General features: G+C 45.9%; 1 protein-coding gene across 4 annotated transcripts in view; it reads left to right on the top strand.

Annotated features, from left to right (window-relative positions):
* Dgcr2 (DiGeorge syndrome critical region gene 2) overlaps positions 1 to 15740 on the top strand; it is a 71993-nt gene that overhangs the window by 38371 nt on the left and 17882 nt on the right. For all 4 annotated transcript variants that reach the window (XM_042666357.1, XM_042666354.1, XM_042666355.1 and 1 more), the window contains exons 3-5: positions 5363 to 5488; positions 7990 to 8200; positions 9305 to 9381. In XM_042666357.1, the coding sequence (XP_042522291.1) occupies positions 5363 to 5488; positions 7990 to 8200; positions 9305 to 9381 (414 nt within the window). The remainder of the gene's footprint in view (positions 1 to 5362; positions 5489 to 7989; positions 8201 to 9304; positions 9382 to 15740) is intronic.

Below are 15740 nucleotides of genomic sequence, written 5' to 3'. Positions count from 1 at the left end.
CAGGTGGGAGCAAGTGAGAGGGGAAGTGTGCCTAGGGGGAGGATAAAGAAAATTGAGGGGCTGGGAAGGTGGCTCAGTGGTAAAGCGCTTGCCTTGCAAGCCTGAGGCCCTGGTTTGATTCCCAGCACCACATAAGCAAAAAGAAAAAAGCCGGAAGTGCCGCTGTGGCCCAAGTGGTAGAGCGCTAGCCTTGAGCTGAAGAGCTGAGGGACAGCGCCCAGGCCCAGAGTTCAGGCCCCACGACCGGACCCAAAAAAAAAAAAAAAAAGAAAATTGAAGATGGTCCCTAGTGGCTCACAACTGTAATCCTAGCTACTCAAAAGGCTGAGATAGGATCACAGTTCAAAGCCAGCCCAGGAAAGTTCGAGATATTATTATCTCCTAGTAACTACCAAAAAAGATTGGAATTGGGCCTTAAGTAGAATGGTAGCCTTGAGCAAAAAAGCTCAGGGACAGTGCCCAGACCTGAGTTCAAGCCCCAGGATCAGCGCGTGCGCACACGCACACGCGCGCGCACACACACACACACACACAAAGATGTCAACATAGTCTTGGGTATACTATCACTCTTCCCCCTCTGAATTGTTGGAATATATCTTTCCTATAAGATTCCTAAATGCAGTATCACTGGGTAAATGTATTTGTAATTTTAAGTATTGCCAGATTCTATTTTCTGCCCATCTTGTTATTGGCTCAAGATTTGGCTTAATGTGCTAAGACTAGAGTGATCTATTTCTGCAGTGAAACAATTTCTTTTTTTCTTTTTTCTTTTGTGGATTGTGGGGCTTGAACTCTGGGCCTGGGTGCTGTCCCTCAGCTCTTCAGTTCGAGGTGAGTGCTCTATCACTTGAGCCACAGTGCCACTTCTGGTTTTTCTGGTGGTTAATTATAGATAAGTGTCTCAGGGACTTTACTGCTGGGGCTGGCTTTTGAACTGAGATCCTCAGATCTCAGCCTCCTGAGTAGCTAGGATTACAGGTAGGAGCCACTGACCCTGGGCTCAGTAAAATAATTTCAAGGCTGGTTAATTTCAAGGCTAGTTAACTGAAGACTTGTCTGTCTGAGGTGACTTTGAACTGCAATCCTTGGACCTCAGCTTCCTAGAATTATTGGTGTGAGCATTCAGCTTTCATTCAGCATTTTTCAAGAGGGCTTCTGCTTTTAGTCTAATTTCCAGATCATTTGTCTTGGCTCCTCCTTCTCTCTGCTTCCCTGACAGTCTGCCCTCAAGGCCTCAGCCTCACTTTTCACATGTGTCTCCTGGAGTGTGTTGAGGTTACCAATTGGCTGTACAAAGGTGGTGAAAGATGAAGGCCTTCTGGAATATTCTTACTGATATGGAGACTAGCCAGGGTAAACTCCAAGCCAGGATATAACATCTACAATGTGCCCTGTGATCCTGGCCTTCCCAGTGCAATTTCCATGTGCAATATGCAATAGACTTCAGAGTTTTTCACTGCCTGGGGTACCTGCAGGCTCCTAAATGCAGAGTTGCTGAGGCTTCTCCAACTACTCCTCCCACTGTCTGTGCCTGACTTCATTGCCAGAGTAGGAGGTTCTTCTAGTCCCTGACTTCTAGAACAAGCAGCTAGCTAGTCATTCTTACAAGGAGTGTAGAACCTATACCAGTTTGGCCTTGGTGACATGGGCTTTCTGTTCTTCTCCTGTAAAAATTTGGTGTGGTATATTATATTTCTTTGCAGCTTTTATAGGAAAATTTGGCTTAGAAAAGATTGTTTTGGGGGCTGGGAAGGTGGCTCAGTGGTAGAGTGCTTGCCTTGCATGCGTGAGGCCCTGGGTTCGATTCCTCAGCACCACATAAGCAAAAAGAAAAGAGCCAGAAGTGGCGCTGTGGCTCCAGTGGTAGAGCGCTAGCCTTGAGCTGAAGAGCTGAGGGACAGCGCCCAGGCCCAGAGTTCAGGCCCCATGACCGAACCCCCCCCAAAAAAAAAAAAGAAAAGAAAAGATTGTTTTGGGTTAGGAGTGTGGCTTAATGGTAGAGTGCTTGCCTAGAATGCATGAGGCTCTGGGTTCAATTCCTTGGTACCACATAAACAAGAAATAAAATTATTTTGTGCCAGTCCTGGGGCTTGAACTCAGAGTGTAGGTATTGTTCCTGAGTTGTTGGGTTTTGTTTTTGTTTTTTTCTTTTTCTTAAAGCTAGCACTCTACCACTTGAACCATAGTTCCATTTGCGGCTTTTTGGTAGTTAATTGGAGATAAAAGGCTCATAGACTTTCCTACCCCAGCTGGCTTTGAACCACAGTCCTCAGATCTCAGGCTCCTAAGTAGCTAGGATTACAAATATGAGCCACCAGCAGCCAGCTAGAAGTTTTTATAGACTTACCATGGTCATAGAGATGGTCCTGCTGGCTTCATTCCTAACTTGGAGACAATCTGAGACACAATTTTGCTATGGATCCTAGGCTGTCCTCTGACTTGCTGGCAAAGGCCTGTGTGTTGGCAGGCATGGGATGAATGTTGAATAAGTGAGGTGATAAATGTGAGTGGGTAGGAAGAGAGCCAGTAGAAATAAGGGCTGCAAAGTTGTCCCTTGAGCCATAGGAAAAGCCATTCAGCACAGAACTCCCCTGAAGACCATTTGGCTTTCTGGTTACTTAAATATTCCATCTAGTTCCCACTCCCAGGCTACGAATGGCTTCAATCTGTCAGCATCCACATACCTGTCTTCAGTGTCCGTGTGACTAACCAAGCAATCTCTCTGAGGAACCTTTTCCTTCTTTTCCCCTTCCTTTGTCCTGGATTCATCTTTTTGTGAGCGATTTGCCAGGTACTGAGTGTCTTTTGGGGAAGCTGCCAAGATACCAAGTGAAATCACAGGTCTTGCTCCATTGAGCTGACAGAAGGGAGATGTGCAATTTAGGTAGAGTGAAATATGCTTTAGCAATACCTGGGCTTGTCCCACATGTGCCTGCCTTTGCCCTTTTCCCTCTGCTGTAGAACCCTTCTGTTCCTCCTCCCACACTCCCCGCCCCTAAACTTCCTGTCTGAAGTCTGGCCATGGCTCAAAAGCTGCCAGCATGGGCGGGGGTGGGGGGGTGTTGAGGGGGTGCTCTTCCCTTCCCTAGCCAGCACTTGGACACCTGTACCAATGGGCTTCCTTTGTCTGCCTCCTGTGTCACAACCCATTGCTGGGGTGGGATGCTTTAGGACAAGAGATAGGATGCTCAGTCATGGAGAGCAGCATCAAATCAGGCCTGTCTTTGTGATGGGCTGTCCCACTAGCATGGCAATAACCAAGGTCATTACTTTGTATTTTGCATCAGTGAGGTACTTTTGTATCACTGAATTCAACAATGATTTCCAATCTAGTAACAAGTGAATTCCATCCATCACATACCTAAGGGAATCATGAAAACACTAGTTGCTGAGTGAGGGAAGGAAGCAAAAGTATGAGTATCCAGTAGTGAAAATCAGGAGGATTGAGGTTTCAAGCCTACTTGGGTCAACAGATTTTTGAAACTCATCTCAACAAATAGGCTATCCTTGGGAATACATGCAGGATATCCCTTACCACATAGGTGATAGGTGGTTGGGTCAGGAGAGACATCATCTCTGGCTCTCTGCAGTTCAATGGCCTTCGATAAATTACTTCTTCAAATATGCTCCTTAGCTTAGAGGTGGGAAGACAGTGGTTCTCAGGTCTCCCAGGGGTTGGAGGACTCCAAAAGAGACTGAAAAACAAAACAAAACCAGACCTGCAAATTATTTTTAGAGCATACTGCATAAAACTAGAATGCCTTACTCATCTTCTGCTTGCTATTCACATTGTTCAGATGCATACTGAAGCCTGTTGCTTACTTAGGATTTGTTAGATACCAGGTGCCTATAGCAAGATGTAAACATGCTAGGCCCTGGCCTGGAATCTCCTGCAAGCCTCAGGTAAACAGGTAGCTCAGACCTAGTGACTGACAGTGCAGAGGAGGGGTGAACATTTGCTTCCCCCCTAACAAAGCAGGAGGTGATGGTGAGGAGAAGGTAGCCTGGACAGAGCTCCCTTACCCAGCATCTCTGTGGGACTGCCACTGCTGAGGGTCCTGAAGCAGAAATGGCAGGCTCTGCTGGGAAGGTGGCTCAGTGGTAGAGCGCTTGCCTTGCATGCCTGAGGCCCTGGGTTCAATTCCTCAGCACCAGATAAGCAAAAAGAAAAAAGCCGGAAGTGGCGCTGTGGCCCAAGTGGTAGAGCGCTAGCCTTGAGCTGAAGAGCTGAGGGACAATGCCCAGGCCCACAGTTCAGGCCCCACAACCAGACCCCCCCCCCCCCAAAAAAAAAAAAAAAAGAAAGAAAGAAAAAGAAATGGCAGGCCCTCTGCTATGCTAGTAGTACTCATTAGAAAATACAATGGAAGAGAGACCTCTCATTTCATAATAGCAATTTAAAAAAGAGCTAAAGGCAGGCCAGACCCTGGTGGCTCATGCCTGTAATCCTGGCTACTCAGGAAGCTGAGATCTGAGGATCACGGCTCAAAGCCAGTTTGGGCAGGAAAGTCTGTGAGACTTTTTTTTTTTTGGTCCGGTCGTGGGGCCTGAACTCTGGGCCTGGGCGCTATCCCTCAGCTCTTCAGCTCAAGACTACCGCTCTATCACTTGAGCCACAGTGCCACTTCGGGTTTTTTTCTTTTTTGCTTATGTGGTGCTGAGGAATCGAACCCAGGGCCTCATGCATGCAAGGCAAGCGCTCTACCACTGAGCCACCTTCCCAGCCCAGTCTGTGAGACTTTTGTCTCCAATTAACTATCACAAAACTGGAAGTAGCACTGTGGCTCAAAGTTGGTAGAGCACTAGCCTTAAGCACAAAAGCTCAAGGACAGCTCAGGGCCCAGGCCCTGAGTTCAAGCACCACGACCAAAAACAAACAACAACAAAACAAAAACAAAGAGAAAGGCAGCCAGGCACCAGTGGCTCACACCTGTAATCCTAGCTACTCAGAAGACAGATTTGAGGATCACAGTTCAAAACCAGCCTGGGCAGAAAATCCATGAAGTGGTAGAGCACCAGCCTTGGGTGAAAAAGCCAAGGAACAGCACTCAGGCCATGAGTTCAAGCCCAAATACTGACACAAGCAAAAAGAGAAAAAGGAAGACTATCAAGGTAAAATTCTCATAAGAAGCACATGTGACTCATTTGTTATGAGCAGCAGCATCTTTTTGGAGATCCAAAGAAAACCAGAACAAATTGACTCTGCTGCCACATCCTGCATCTCCCTAGCACTTAACCTATTTCCAGCCCTAAGTAGTGTGAACTGAGTGGCTGTACAACTTGGCACTGGCTGAAGAACCTCCAGGCTATCCCCTGGTTGCTACACCAGTGGGGCTTACAGCACACATCTTTTTGCTTTCAGAAGTAACCGGGGAGGCACGTCTTTACCATGGGAAAGAGGCTGTGGATCCAAGACAGGGGCGGACCAGAGGAGGCGACCCAACACACTTCCACCCAGTGAATGTGGCACAGCCTGTCCGCTTCAGCAGTAAGTTGCAGACCTGCCCTAATTATGCTGCCCACTATATGCATTGCACTTCAAACTTGCAGCCAGAGACTCAGCCTATAGCTCTCCCATTGCATTATAGGAGGTGGGGTTGTTTGCTAAAGCAGCTTGAAGATGTTGGCAGGCATGAATGAGGCAGCATGGTGACTAGAACAAGATAATCCAGCTCTGGAGTATTAAAGTGAGACTTGTACCCAGTCTCCAAAGCCATAGCAGCCTGCAGGGCTAGTCCGCAACTGGCCCTGGGAAATTTCATAGCTAGCTGTGCTGTTCCCTTTTATAGATGAGAATCAGTTCTGAGAGATTAGGTAGAGCTGAGAGTCTGCAGAGGAAGTCTCTCTCTCCCTCTCTCTCTCTAAATTTTTTTTTTTTTTTGGTCATGAGGTTTGAACTCTGGGCCTGGGCGCTGTTCCTCAGCTCTTCAGCTCAAGGCAAGTGCTCTACCACTTGAGCCACAGCGCCACTTCTGGTCTTCTGGTGGTTAATTGGAGAAAAGAGTCTCACAGACTTTCCCGCCCTGGGCTGGCTTTGCATTGTGATCCTTAGATCTCAGTCTCCTGAGTAGCTAGGATTACAGGCATGAGCCACCAGTGCCTGGCTCTCTCTGAATTTTCAAGTAATTAATGACTAACCTGTGATGTTAAATTTTGAAAGGAGAATAACAAGGTTAAGGAAGGTTGAGGGTAGGAAAAGCCTTATGCTGAGCATACATGCTCATGATGAAACACTACAAATACCTGCCAGGTTGAGAACTGACCATTACTTGTCTGATCCCCAGACACAGCACTGGGGAGCATTTCAAAGGAACTTCAAGGTGCTAGCCTTGGGCTAGGCTGAGCCACAATGGTTCTTTGGAAACCTAACACTGTCAGGAGTAAAGAGGCCCTGGAAAGTCCCATACTTGCAGGCCCGAGCATTCCTCTTGGCTCTTACCCTTCAGTGAGCCCCAGTTCTTTGTCTGCTGAGGACTCAGTGAGGGTATGTGTTCAGAAAGAATGCATCTCGTAGGTGTGAAGGAATCTTTCAGTGTTACCCTGTTTACTCCCTCAGTTGGCATACCGTTCCAGTACCACCATACTACTCTGTCTCTTCTAGGGCTGGCAACTAGTCTCACACAGTCAAGTGTAACTAGCCAGACCTTAGCAATGATGCTGTCCAGTTTTTTATCTTTACCTCAGCTGCTCAGGGGCCTAACTTGCCATTTCCTTCCTATAATCTCCATGCCTTGGTTAGTTAGTCACAGGCATACACACTTATGTAAAATCAGCGTAAGTTGCACTCCAGTGGCTCACACCTCTAATCTTAGCTATTCAAGAGGCTGGGATCTGAGGATAGAGTTTTGAAGCTAGCTGGAAATGGAGCTGTGGCTTAAGTGGTAGAGGAAGTGTAAACGCTCCAAACCTGAGTTCAAGTCTTACTACTAGTATATGGAAACACAGAAATAAATAAATAGATAAATAAAATCAGCATAAACTCATAAGAAACTTTACAAGTTCTGTAGCACATAAGTGCATTTAAAAATAGCATTTTTTTTTCTTTTGTGCTAATCCTGGGGCTTGAACTCAGAGACTGTGCACTGTTCCTGAGCTTTTTGTGCTCAAGGCTAGCACTCGCCACTTGAGCCACAGCTTCACTTCTGGCTTTTTGGTGATTAATTAGAGATTTCTTAATTAAGTAATTGGAGATTAATTCATTAGTTAATTAATTGCCCAGGCTGGCTTTGAATTGCAGTCCTCAAATCTCAGCCTTCTAAGTAGCTAGGATTGCAGGCATGAACCCCAAGAACCTGGATAGCTTCTTTTTTTTTTTTTTTTTAAATTCAACTGGCTTTGCTAAAAGTTGATACTGAACCCTTCAGTATACTAATAGGAGGCATTGTAACATTTGAAGGTTATAGATTCCATAAAGCCAACCAGTTACATTATGTCTGGTAAGCTACATAGTATAGCCTTCCCTTTTCAGATTGACAAAATGAAAAGATGCCACCCCATCTCAAGGTGACAGGATTCTAGCTGGTCTTTGGTTTCCCCAGCTGTTGCAGCACCTGGGACATGGCTCAGGAAGCAGTGGGCTTGTTGGCAGCAGAGACAAGGATTCTAGGCATTGAGATTATTTCCTGCTCATTTTCAGCAGGACATCACTAAGAATATGTGGAGAATGGTGCTGTCTTGATACCAGATTTGATCAGAAGCTGAAATCTGTGTATAGAAATAACTCAGCAACTGTTGACTACTGAGTAAATTAAAAGACCTTATGGACATGGGACCAGTCACTGAACGTACATCATGGGTTAAACTTGCATCTGATAGAAATTTGAACATTTCTACAAGTATGTGACCATAGGAACATAAGCTTGTCACCCTGAGCCTTTGTTTCTCTAGAATGCTGAGAGGTCTGTCCCTGATGCAGCACATGTAATTTTGTTTCTGAAGTCAAGATCCTAATTTTGGGGACAACTCCCCTCCGACCTTCATGTTTCCTAGGAAAGTGCCCAACAGGGTGGCACCACTATGAAGGCACAGCCAGCTGCTACCGAGTCTACTTGAGTGGGGAGAACTACTGGGATGCTGCACAGACCTGCCAGCGTGTGAATGGTTCCCTTGCCACCTTCTCCACTGACCAGGAGCTACGCTTTGTTCTGGCTCAGGAATGGGACCAGCCAGAGCGGAGCTTTGGTTGGAAAGACCAGCGCAAGTGAGTTCTGGGGGATTGGAGTTGGTTTACCTAAGCTTCAGGTGAGGGTTTGCTGGACTCTGCCTTGTGGGACCATGATCAGTTCCTTTCATTGGTCCCTTCCTATGGGTGCAACTGATTTTATGAGTATAGCCAGAGTGTGCTGGCCTGTATCTCAAGGGCTACCCAATGGGGCTATATGAGCCTGGTATGAGGGATGCACGAGGAGTCTGGGTTTCTTCTGAGAGCTTTTCAGAACTCTACCATTTCTTTTTTTTTTTTTTTTTTTTTTGGGTCCCAGTCATGGGGCCTGAACTCTGAGCCTGGGCGCTGTCCCTCAGCTCTTCAGCTCAAGGCTAGCACTCTACCACTTGAGCCACAGTGCCACTTTCGGCTTTTTTCTTTTTTGCTTATGTGGTGCTGAGGAATCGAACCCAGGGCCTCAGGCATGCAAGGCAAGCGCTCTACCACTGACCACCTTCCCAGCCCAGAACTCTACCATTTCTGTGCGCAGTGCTTTTTATTCATTCCTCTTAGAAACCCAGGGTGGGTGCATATGTGACTGTAGTCTTACCCTAGGAGCCCTAATTCTAGCTCTACACCCCCAGGCTCTGTGCACAGAAATGGCAGCCGTCTGTACATCTTCCTAGTGCCAAAAACTTGGGTTGTTTATGGGACAAGAATGTGCTGAGGAGGCTGGGTGCCAGTGAGTCACACCTGTAATCCTACCTACTCAGGAGTCTGCGATCTGAGGATTGCAGGAAAGTCCATGAGACTCTTATCTCCAATTAATCACCAGAAAAACAGAAGTGGCACTGTGCCTCAAGTGGTAGAGCACTCACCTCAAGCTGAAGAGCTGAGGGAAAGCACCCAGGCCCAGATTTCAAGCCCCACATCTGACAAAAAAAAATATCATGTACATGGAGCTGGGGGTGCAGCTTAGTGGTACTGTCCCCATCTAGCATGCATGAAGCTCTGACTTCAGTCCTTACAACAAAAAAATAAACACAAGAACAAATAAATAGATAAACATCTTCAGCACCACTAAATAAATAAATGAAAATATATAGTCTTGGTTGGATGCCTCTCTCTTGGTGCTGAGGTATCTCTCTCTGTACCCTGCAGGCTGTGGGTTGGCTATCAGTATGTCATTACTGATCGGAATCACTCCTTAGAAGGTCGCTGGGAGGTCGCATTCAAAGGTAAGCCTTTGTTGGGTATACACTCAAAATAGTCAAAGTAAGCTTCCTAAAGAGATACCTACACCATGTTTATCAGGCATTATTTATAATAACAAAGTTATAGATTTAGCCTCATTACTCATCAGAAGATGAATAGATAAAAGAAAAATGTGGTTTATATACACAGTGGAGTTTAATTCAGCTGTTAAGAAAAATGAAATGAAGCTAAGCATCAGTGGTGCACTCCTATATCCTAGCTACTCAGGAGGCTGAGATCTGAGGATCATGGTTCAAAGCCAGCCCAGGCAGGAAAGTCCATAGACTTTTTTTTTTTTCAAACAAGAAGTTTATTTAAACAAGATGCTTGACTTGAAGGGAAAATTATCTAGGATTCTTTTTTTCTTTTTTTTTTTTTTTTTTGAGTAATTTACCCATACTTAAAGATAGATTGCCCTACATGTAATAGCTATCTATGTACAAAAACGTTACAAAATTGTCTTTGATTTTACAATAATAAATGAAAACATTAAAATTCTCCAACCAAACAAGGTATGCAAGGATTTTTGTTGTTGTTTTTTCTTTTTTTGTTAAAACAGGGAGAGCAAAATAACTTACTGAAATGTAAAGTTAAAAGCTGAATAGCATGCCACTAATAGAGAAGGGGGATATTTTCACAGAACCAGTATTTTTCACATCCCATCTCCATTTGATGTCAATCAAAATGTACCATTGACCATTTAGTTAAAAGAAAGGAAAAGAAAAAGAAAAAAAAGCAATATTCATGTACACATACACCAGTTACTTTATGTACAACAAAGGAATGGGAAGGGGAAAATGAAAGAATAGAGAAAACTATACTGTAGTAGTCAGGATGTGGTTGAACCAAATTGCACTTTTCTAATTAAGAATGTATTATTGGTCTATAAGAACAAAGTTCTGGCCGGGCGCTGGTGGCTCACGCCTGTAATCCTAGCTACTCAGGAGGCTGAGATCTGAGGATCGCGGTTCAAAGCCAGCCTGGGCAGGAGAGACCGTGAGACTCCTATCTCCAATAAACCACCAGAAAACCGGAAGTGGCGCTGTAGCTCAAGTGGTAGAGCGCTCGCCTTGAGCTGAAGAGCTGAGGGACAGCGCCCAGGCCCAGAGTTCAAGCCCCACAGCCGACAAAAAAAAAAAGAACAAAGTTCTGGAGCAAAGTAGTAGGTTCCCTTGTCTAGCAGATACCTCCTGTTGGCTACTGGAACACATCAGTTGTATCTTCATCTAACAACTGTGCAGGTGTGTCTGTTTCATTGATTGGCTGTGTGAGAACTTGAAGTCACATGAGAACATGATGCTAACATCACCACCATGCCCCCACTGGGGTGGGGACAGGGTGTCAAAGGGGGTCTGGCGGTGGGTAGCTTGGGTGGTGGGTCACCAGATATAGATAGGCAGGGGGTTCCAGAGAAGAGGGAGAGGAAAAAGGCATGTCTCCCGGAGCAGAGTGGAGCAGTGAGGAGAGGCCAGGCTGACAGAGAGGCACAAGAAGAGGCCCCAGGTCACGCCAAAGGAGACCTGGGCTGTTGGAGAGGCCTGCAGAAAGGCCTGTGAAGAGCTGAGAGGCCCACAGGAGGCCTGCAGAGATTTGAGAGGCCCTTGGAGAAGTGGAGAGTGGAGAGGCCTGCAGTGAAGCCTGTGGAGATCTGAGAGGCCTGTGGAGACCGGAGAAGCCTGTGGAGAGATGGAGAGGCCTGTGGAGAGGCCTGCAGAGATCGGAGAGGACTGTGGAGAGGCCTGCAGAGATTGGAGGGGCCTACAGAGATCAGAGAGGCCTGAGGAGGTGAGAGGTCTGCAGAGAGCTTAGAGACCTGCAGAGAGTCCTTCGGAGAAAGGCGAGGCCTGTGTGGAAAGGAGGAAAAGGCAAAAATCTTACCCCCTGGAGGTTGCAGCTGCTCCCAGCTCTGAGGTAGCCCAGGACAGGGCAATTGTAGACCGACTAATAAAACTTCCTTGCCACCTTTAGCCATGCCTCTGTGGATTTTCTCACTCTCAGGTTCCTTACAGCTGCCCATCAAATCAGAATCTGATATACCTCATTGACAAACCCTGTCATTCACAATAGGCTTTCATTAGTTTACTAAGTGTTGTGTGCCTCTTAATCTTAAACTGCACCACAGAATCATTCTGCCCTGCCACCTTCAAATGAATATGATCGTTGTTCTGTCTTGACTTCTTCCTTACGCTTTTCGTTGGCCATTGTGAGCGCCAGAGTCTCCTCAGATTCCGCTTCACAAATGAGGTCTGCACTGAATGAGAACATAGGCAGCACCACAGCCTCCATGAGACTCTTATCATCAATAAACTACTAAGAAAGAGCTGGAAGTGGTGCTGTGGCTCAAATGGTAGATGCTAGTCTTGAGTACAAATAGGCTTGGGGATGCAGGCCACACCCTGTGTTGAAGCCCCAGGACCAACAAAAAGTAATTTAAAAATTACATGCATCTATGGAAATATGATGAGATCCCTTACTATGTACATTTCATATATACCAGTTGGCTTAAAAAAAATTGACCAGGTACCCATGGTTCATACCTGTAATCATATCTACTCAGGAGGCTAAGGATCACAGTTTAAATCTAGTCCATGAGGCTGTTATCTCCAGTTAATTACCAAAACAAAACACACACACACCAATAGCAAAGCTGTGGCTCAGGTGGTAGAGCACAAGCCTCAAGCTGAAAAAGTTTAGGGACAGTACCCAGGTCCTGAGTTCAAGTGCAGGATCAGGGACAATAAATAAATAAAAAGGAATTGACTGGAATCAGGACTTTGCAGGCATCTCCCCTACTCCTTCCCACTATTTCCAGTCTTTTTTTTTTTCTTTTCTTTTCTTTTTTTTTTTTTTTTTGGGTCCGGTCGTGGGGCCTGAACTCTGGGCCTGGGCACTGTCCTCAGCTCTTCAGCTCAAGGCTAGCGCTCTACCACTTGAGCCACAGTGCCACTTCCGGCTTTTTTCTTTTTGCTTATGTGGTGCTGAGGAATCGAACCCAGGGCCTCAGGCATGCAAGGCAAGCGCTCTACCACTGAGCCACCTTCCCAGCCCCTCCAGTCATGTTTTCATGACAAAGAAATGTTAGGATGTTGAAAGAGATAGGTACATTTTGTTACACAATGTAAACATGCATGGAAACATCACTTGATACACCATTATTATGTATAAAGTGCTTGCCTAGTATCTGCAAGGCCCTGGGTTTTAATCTCAGAAGTACACACACACACACACACACACACACACACACAAACATATACACACATAAGAAGTAAAAAAGACTTTGGGATATGTAAGTGAGCAGTTAAAGTGTGCTGTTGACATGAACCAAGGAGGAAAGGACAACCAGGAAGTTAAGAATTACAGGTGTTGGAGGTGTGGCTTAATTGATAGAGTGCTGGTCAATGAACCCTCTTCTTCCTGAAGGGCCCTAGAGAAAGGCAAGTGGCTCAAGGGGCAGGTATGTCCAGGAGTCACCGCCAATGCAGTATGGAGAATTCTTGCCTCCTTTCACTCATGTTCTTCCTTTCTTTCTTTCTTTCTCTCTCTCTCTCTCTCTCTCTTTCTTTCTTTTCCGGTCGTGGGGCCTGAACTCTGTCTGGACCTGGGCGCTGTCCCTCAGCTCTTCAGCTCAAGGCTAGCGCTCTACCACTTGAGCCACAAAGCCACTTCTGGCTTTTTTCTTTTTGCTTATGTGGTGCTGAGGAATCGAACCCAGGGCCTCAGGCATGCAAGGCAAGCACTCTACCACTGAGCCACCTTCCCAGCTTACTCATGTTCTTTCAGATCTTCTCAGGATCTTAACACTAGTCATCAACCTTGAAGTCCCCATCCAGTTATCATTCACCTATGTACTCCATATTCCCTCACGCACCTGCTGAAAGTCTTTCTTCTCAGCTCTAGTCCTTCATGCCTCTGATTTTTCACAGCCACAGCCCTCATCAAGGCCAGCCTTTGCCCTCTGCCCACACTCACCACCCCTGCTCTCCTCTCCAGCCCCAATGCTGCTTTCCTCTTTGCTCCCACTGTGATCATTTCCTAGGATGCTCTTTCCTGGAGTCTCAAGAGCCCTACACAAGTATAGGTCTTGATTGTGTCTGGAAATTTGGCAGCAACTTGCTAGTGCTGACCAAACCAGCCTCAATTGCACAAGCCACGTGACTTACAGCAGATGGTCAGTCTGCACGTTGCGGGGGAAGGGGCTGCTCATGTGATGAGCACAGTCAGCACCTTGGACCGATCTTTCTGATCTTTCACAGCATCCATGAGTAGACATGATACACACATGTTGATGAGATTTTCAACCTGGAAGTGGAGGTTTTTGACCTTTTTCTGCTTGTCTCCATGTGGCTTTGTCTAAGGGTCTTATAGGAACCCAACTCTATTGAATGCTGGAGCCATCCTCCAATGTCCTGACAGGTCATTTTTGGCCATTTTTTGGTACAAGCAGTTGTGCTCAGGAACTCTGAGATGGCATTTAGCCTCAGCCCTGAATACTGGTATTTTTTTTCTTTTCTCTTTTTCCTTTTTTCTTTTTCTTTTCTCTCTTTCTCTTTCTTTTCTTTTCTTTTCTTTTTTGCCAGTCCTAGGGCTTAACTTAGGGCCTGAGCACTGTCCCTGAGCTGCTTTTGCTCAAGGCTAGCACTCTACCACTTGAGCCACAGCACCATTTCCAGCTGTTTCCATTTATGTGATACTGAGGAATGCAACCCAGGGCTTCATGCATGCTAAGCAAGCATTCTACCACTAAGCCACATTCCCAGGCCCTACTTGTATTTTTTTTTTTTTTTAAAGGAAAGGGGAAGACTTTTTTTTTTTTCAGCAGACAAGAAATCAAATAGTGGTTGGGTATGATGGTGCATACCTGGCTGTAATCCCTATAATTCAGAAATTCAGAGGCCAAGACAGGAGGATCTCAAGTTTGAGGCCAGCTTAAACTACATAGCAAGACCCTGCCCCAAAAATATATGTGAAGAAAGCATAGGAATCAGTTTTTAAAGGGGAAAGCCTACCCAGGGATCCTTGAGGCACAGTTACACAGTGTGTTGGTGCAGCCCCCTCTCTGCATAGTGTGACCCTCCAGATGGTATAGGAGGAAGACTCCAGGGAGCTGGCCTAGTCCTCTGCCTGTAAATCTGTTTCACACATTAGGCAGGCAGGACACTAGCCCAGATGCCCTGCCATTGTGGCTGTGCCTGCCAGCCAGGGACAGGCCTTTGTCTCCTGAAAGCTAGTCATCTTGTCCCTGAACACAACCAGCCTCAAGACATGATAGCAGTTGGCAAAGTGAGTTTTGTGTTTGCTGCTTGCAGGAAATAGGTCAGGAAGGTGTGTGTGGCAATCTCTGTGTCCTGTGGAAGGGATAGATGGCATTAATGTCTTCGGGAATGAGCTTAAGTTGTTTTGTCTTAATTCTGCTTTCTGGGAAAGGTGGCATTTGTATTGTCTTGATCTGTATTGGAGTAGACAAAAGGAATCTTGATGGCCTGGTCTTGAAAGAGTTGTTGAAGGTTAGCAGTCCCTTCCGAAGCATGCCCCATGACTGAGTTTCAGAACACTCAGTGGGAGCTAATTAAATAAATGGCTGTTTGCCCTGAACTGGGACATTGTCCTAGGGAGCTGGCCAGCTGATGGCCCAGAGGGTAGTTGGAACACAGATACGTGGAGAATTTGAGTACTCCATATATTTACTGAGTATGTTAGTTTTTCATCATTGTAACAAATACCGGAGAAAGACAACTTAAAAATGTTCCAGTGCCTGGTGCTGACTTTCAGGTTCAAGGGGGATGGTTGGGCATACCTGTAATCCCTGCATTCAAGAAGTCGAAGGAGGGTGCTAGGAATGTGGCTCGGTGGTAGAGTGCTTGCCTAGCATGCATGAGGACCTGGGTTCAATTCCTTAGTAACACGCAGAACAAGCCAAAAGTATTGCTGTGGCTCAAATGGTAAAGTGCTAGCCTTAAGCAAAAAGCTCAGGGATAGTGCCCAGGCCCTGAGTTCAATCTCAGGACTGGCAAAAAAAATAAAAAAATAAAGTTGAAGCAGGAGGATGACATATTCAAATTCAAGGCCATCCTGAGTTTCATAGTGAGATTCTGTCTCAAAAAACAACAAAAAGAGGTAATATCAACTTATTGTCAATTACAGTTTTAAGGGTTTCAGGCCAAGGTTAGCTAAATCCATTGTTTTGGACCAAGGCAAAGCAGAAGAACATGGCTGCAGGAGTGCTTAGCAAAGGTTGCTCAACTCATAATGGCCAGGAAGTAAAGACAGCAAGGACCTCAGGACAAGATACAACTTCCAAGAACATGCCACCAGTGACCTGCTAACACCAACTAGGGCCTACCTC

The sequence above is a fragment of the Dipodomys spectabilis genome, unplaced genomic scaffold (genome assembly GCF_019054845.1).
Source record: "Dipodomys spectabilis isolate Male_0828 unplaced genomic scaffold, ASM1905484v1 ptg000363l, whole genome shotgun sequence".
Classification (NCBI taxonomy): domain Eukaryota; kingdom Metazoa; phylum Chordata; class Mammalia; order Rodentia; family Heteromyidae; genus Dipodomys; species Dipodomys spectabilis.
Note: the sequence above shows the minus strand (reverse complement) of the source record. Positions and strands in the feature narration are given on the sequence as shown.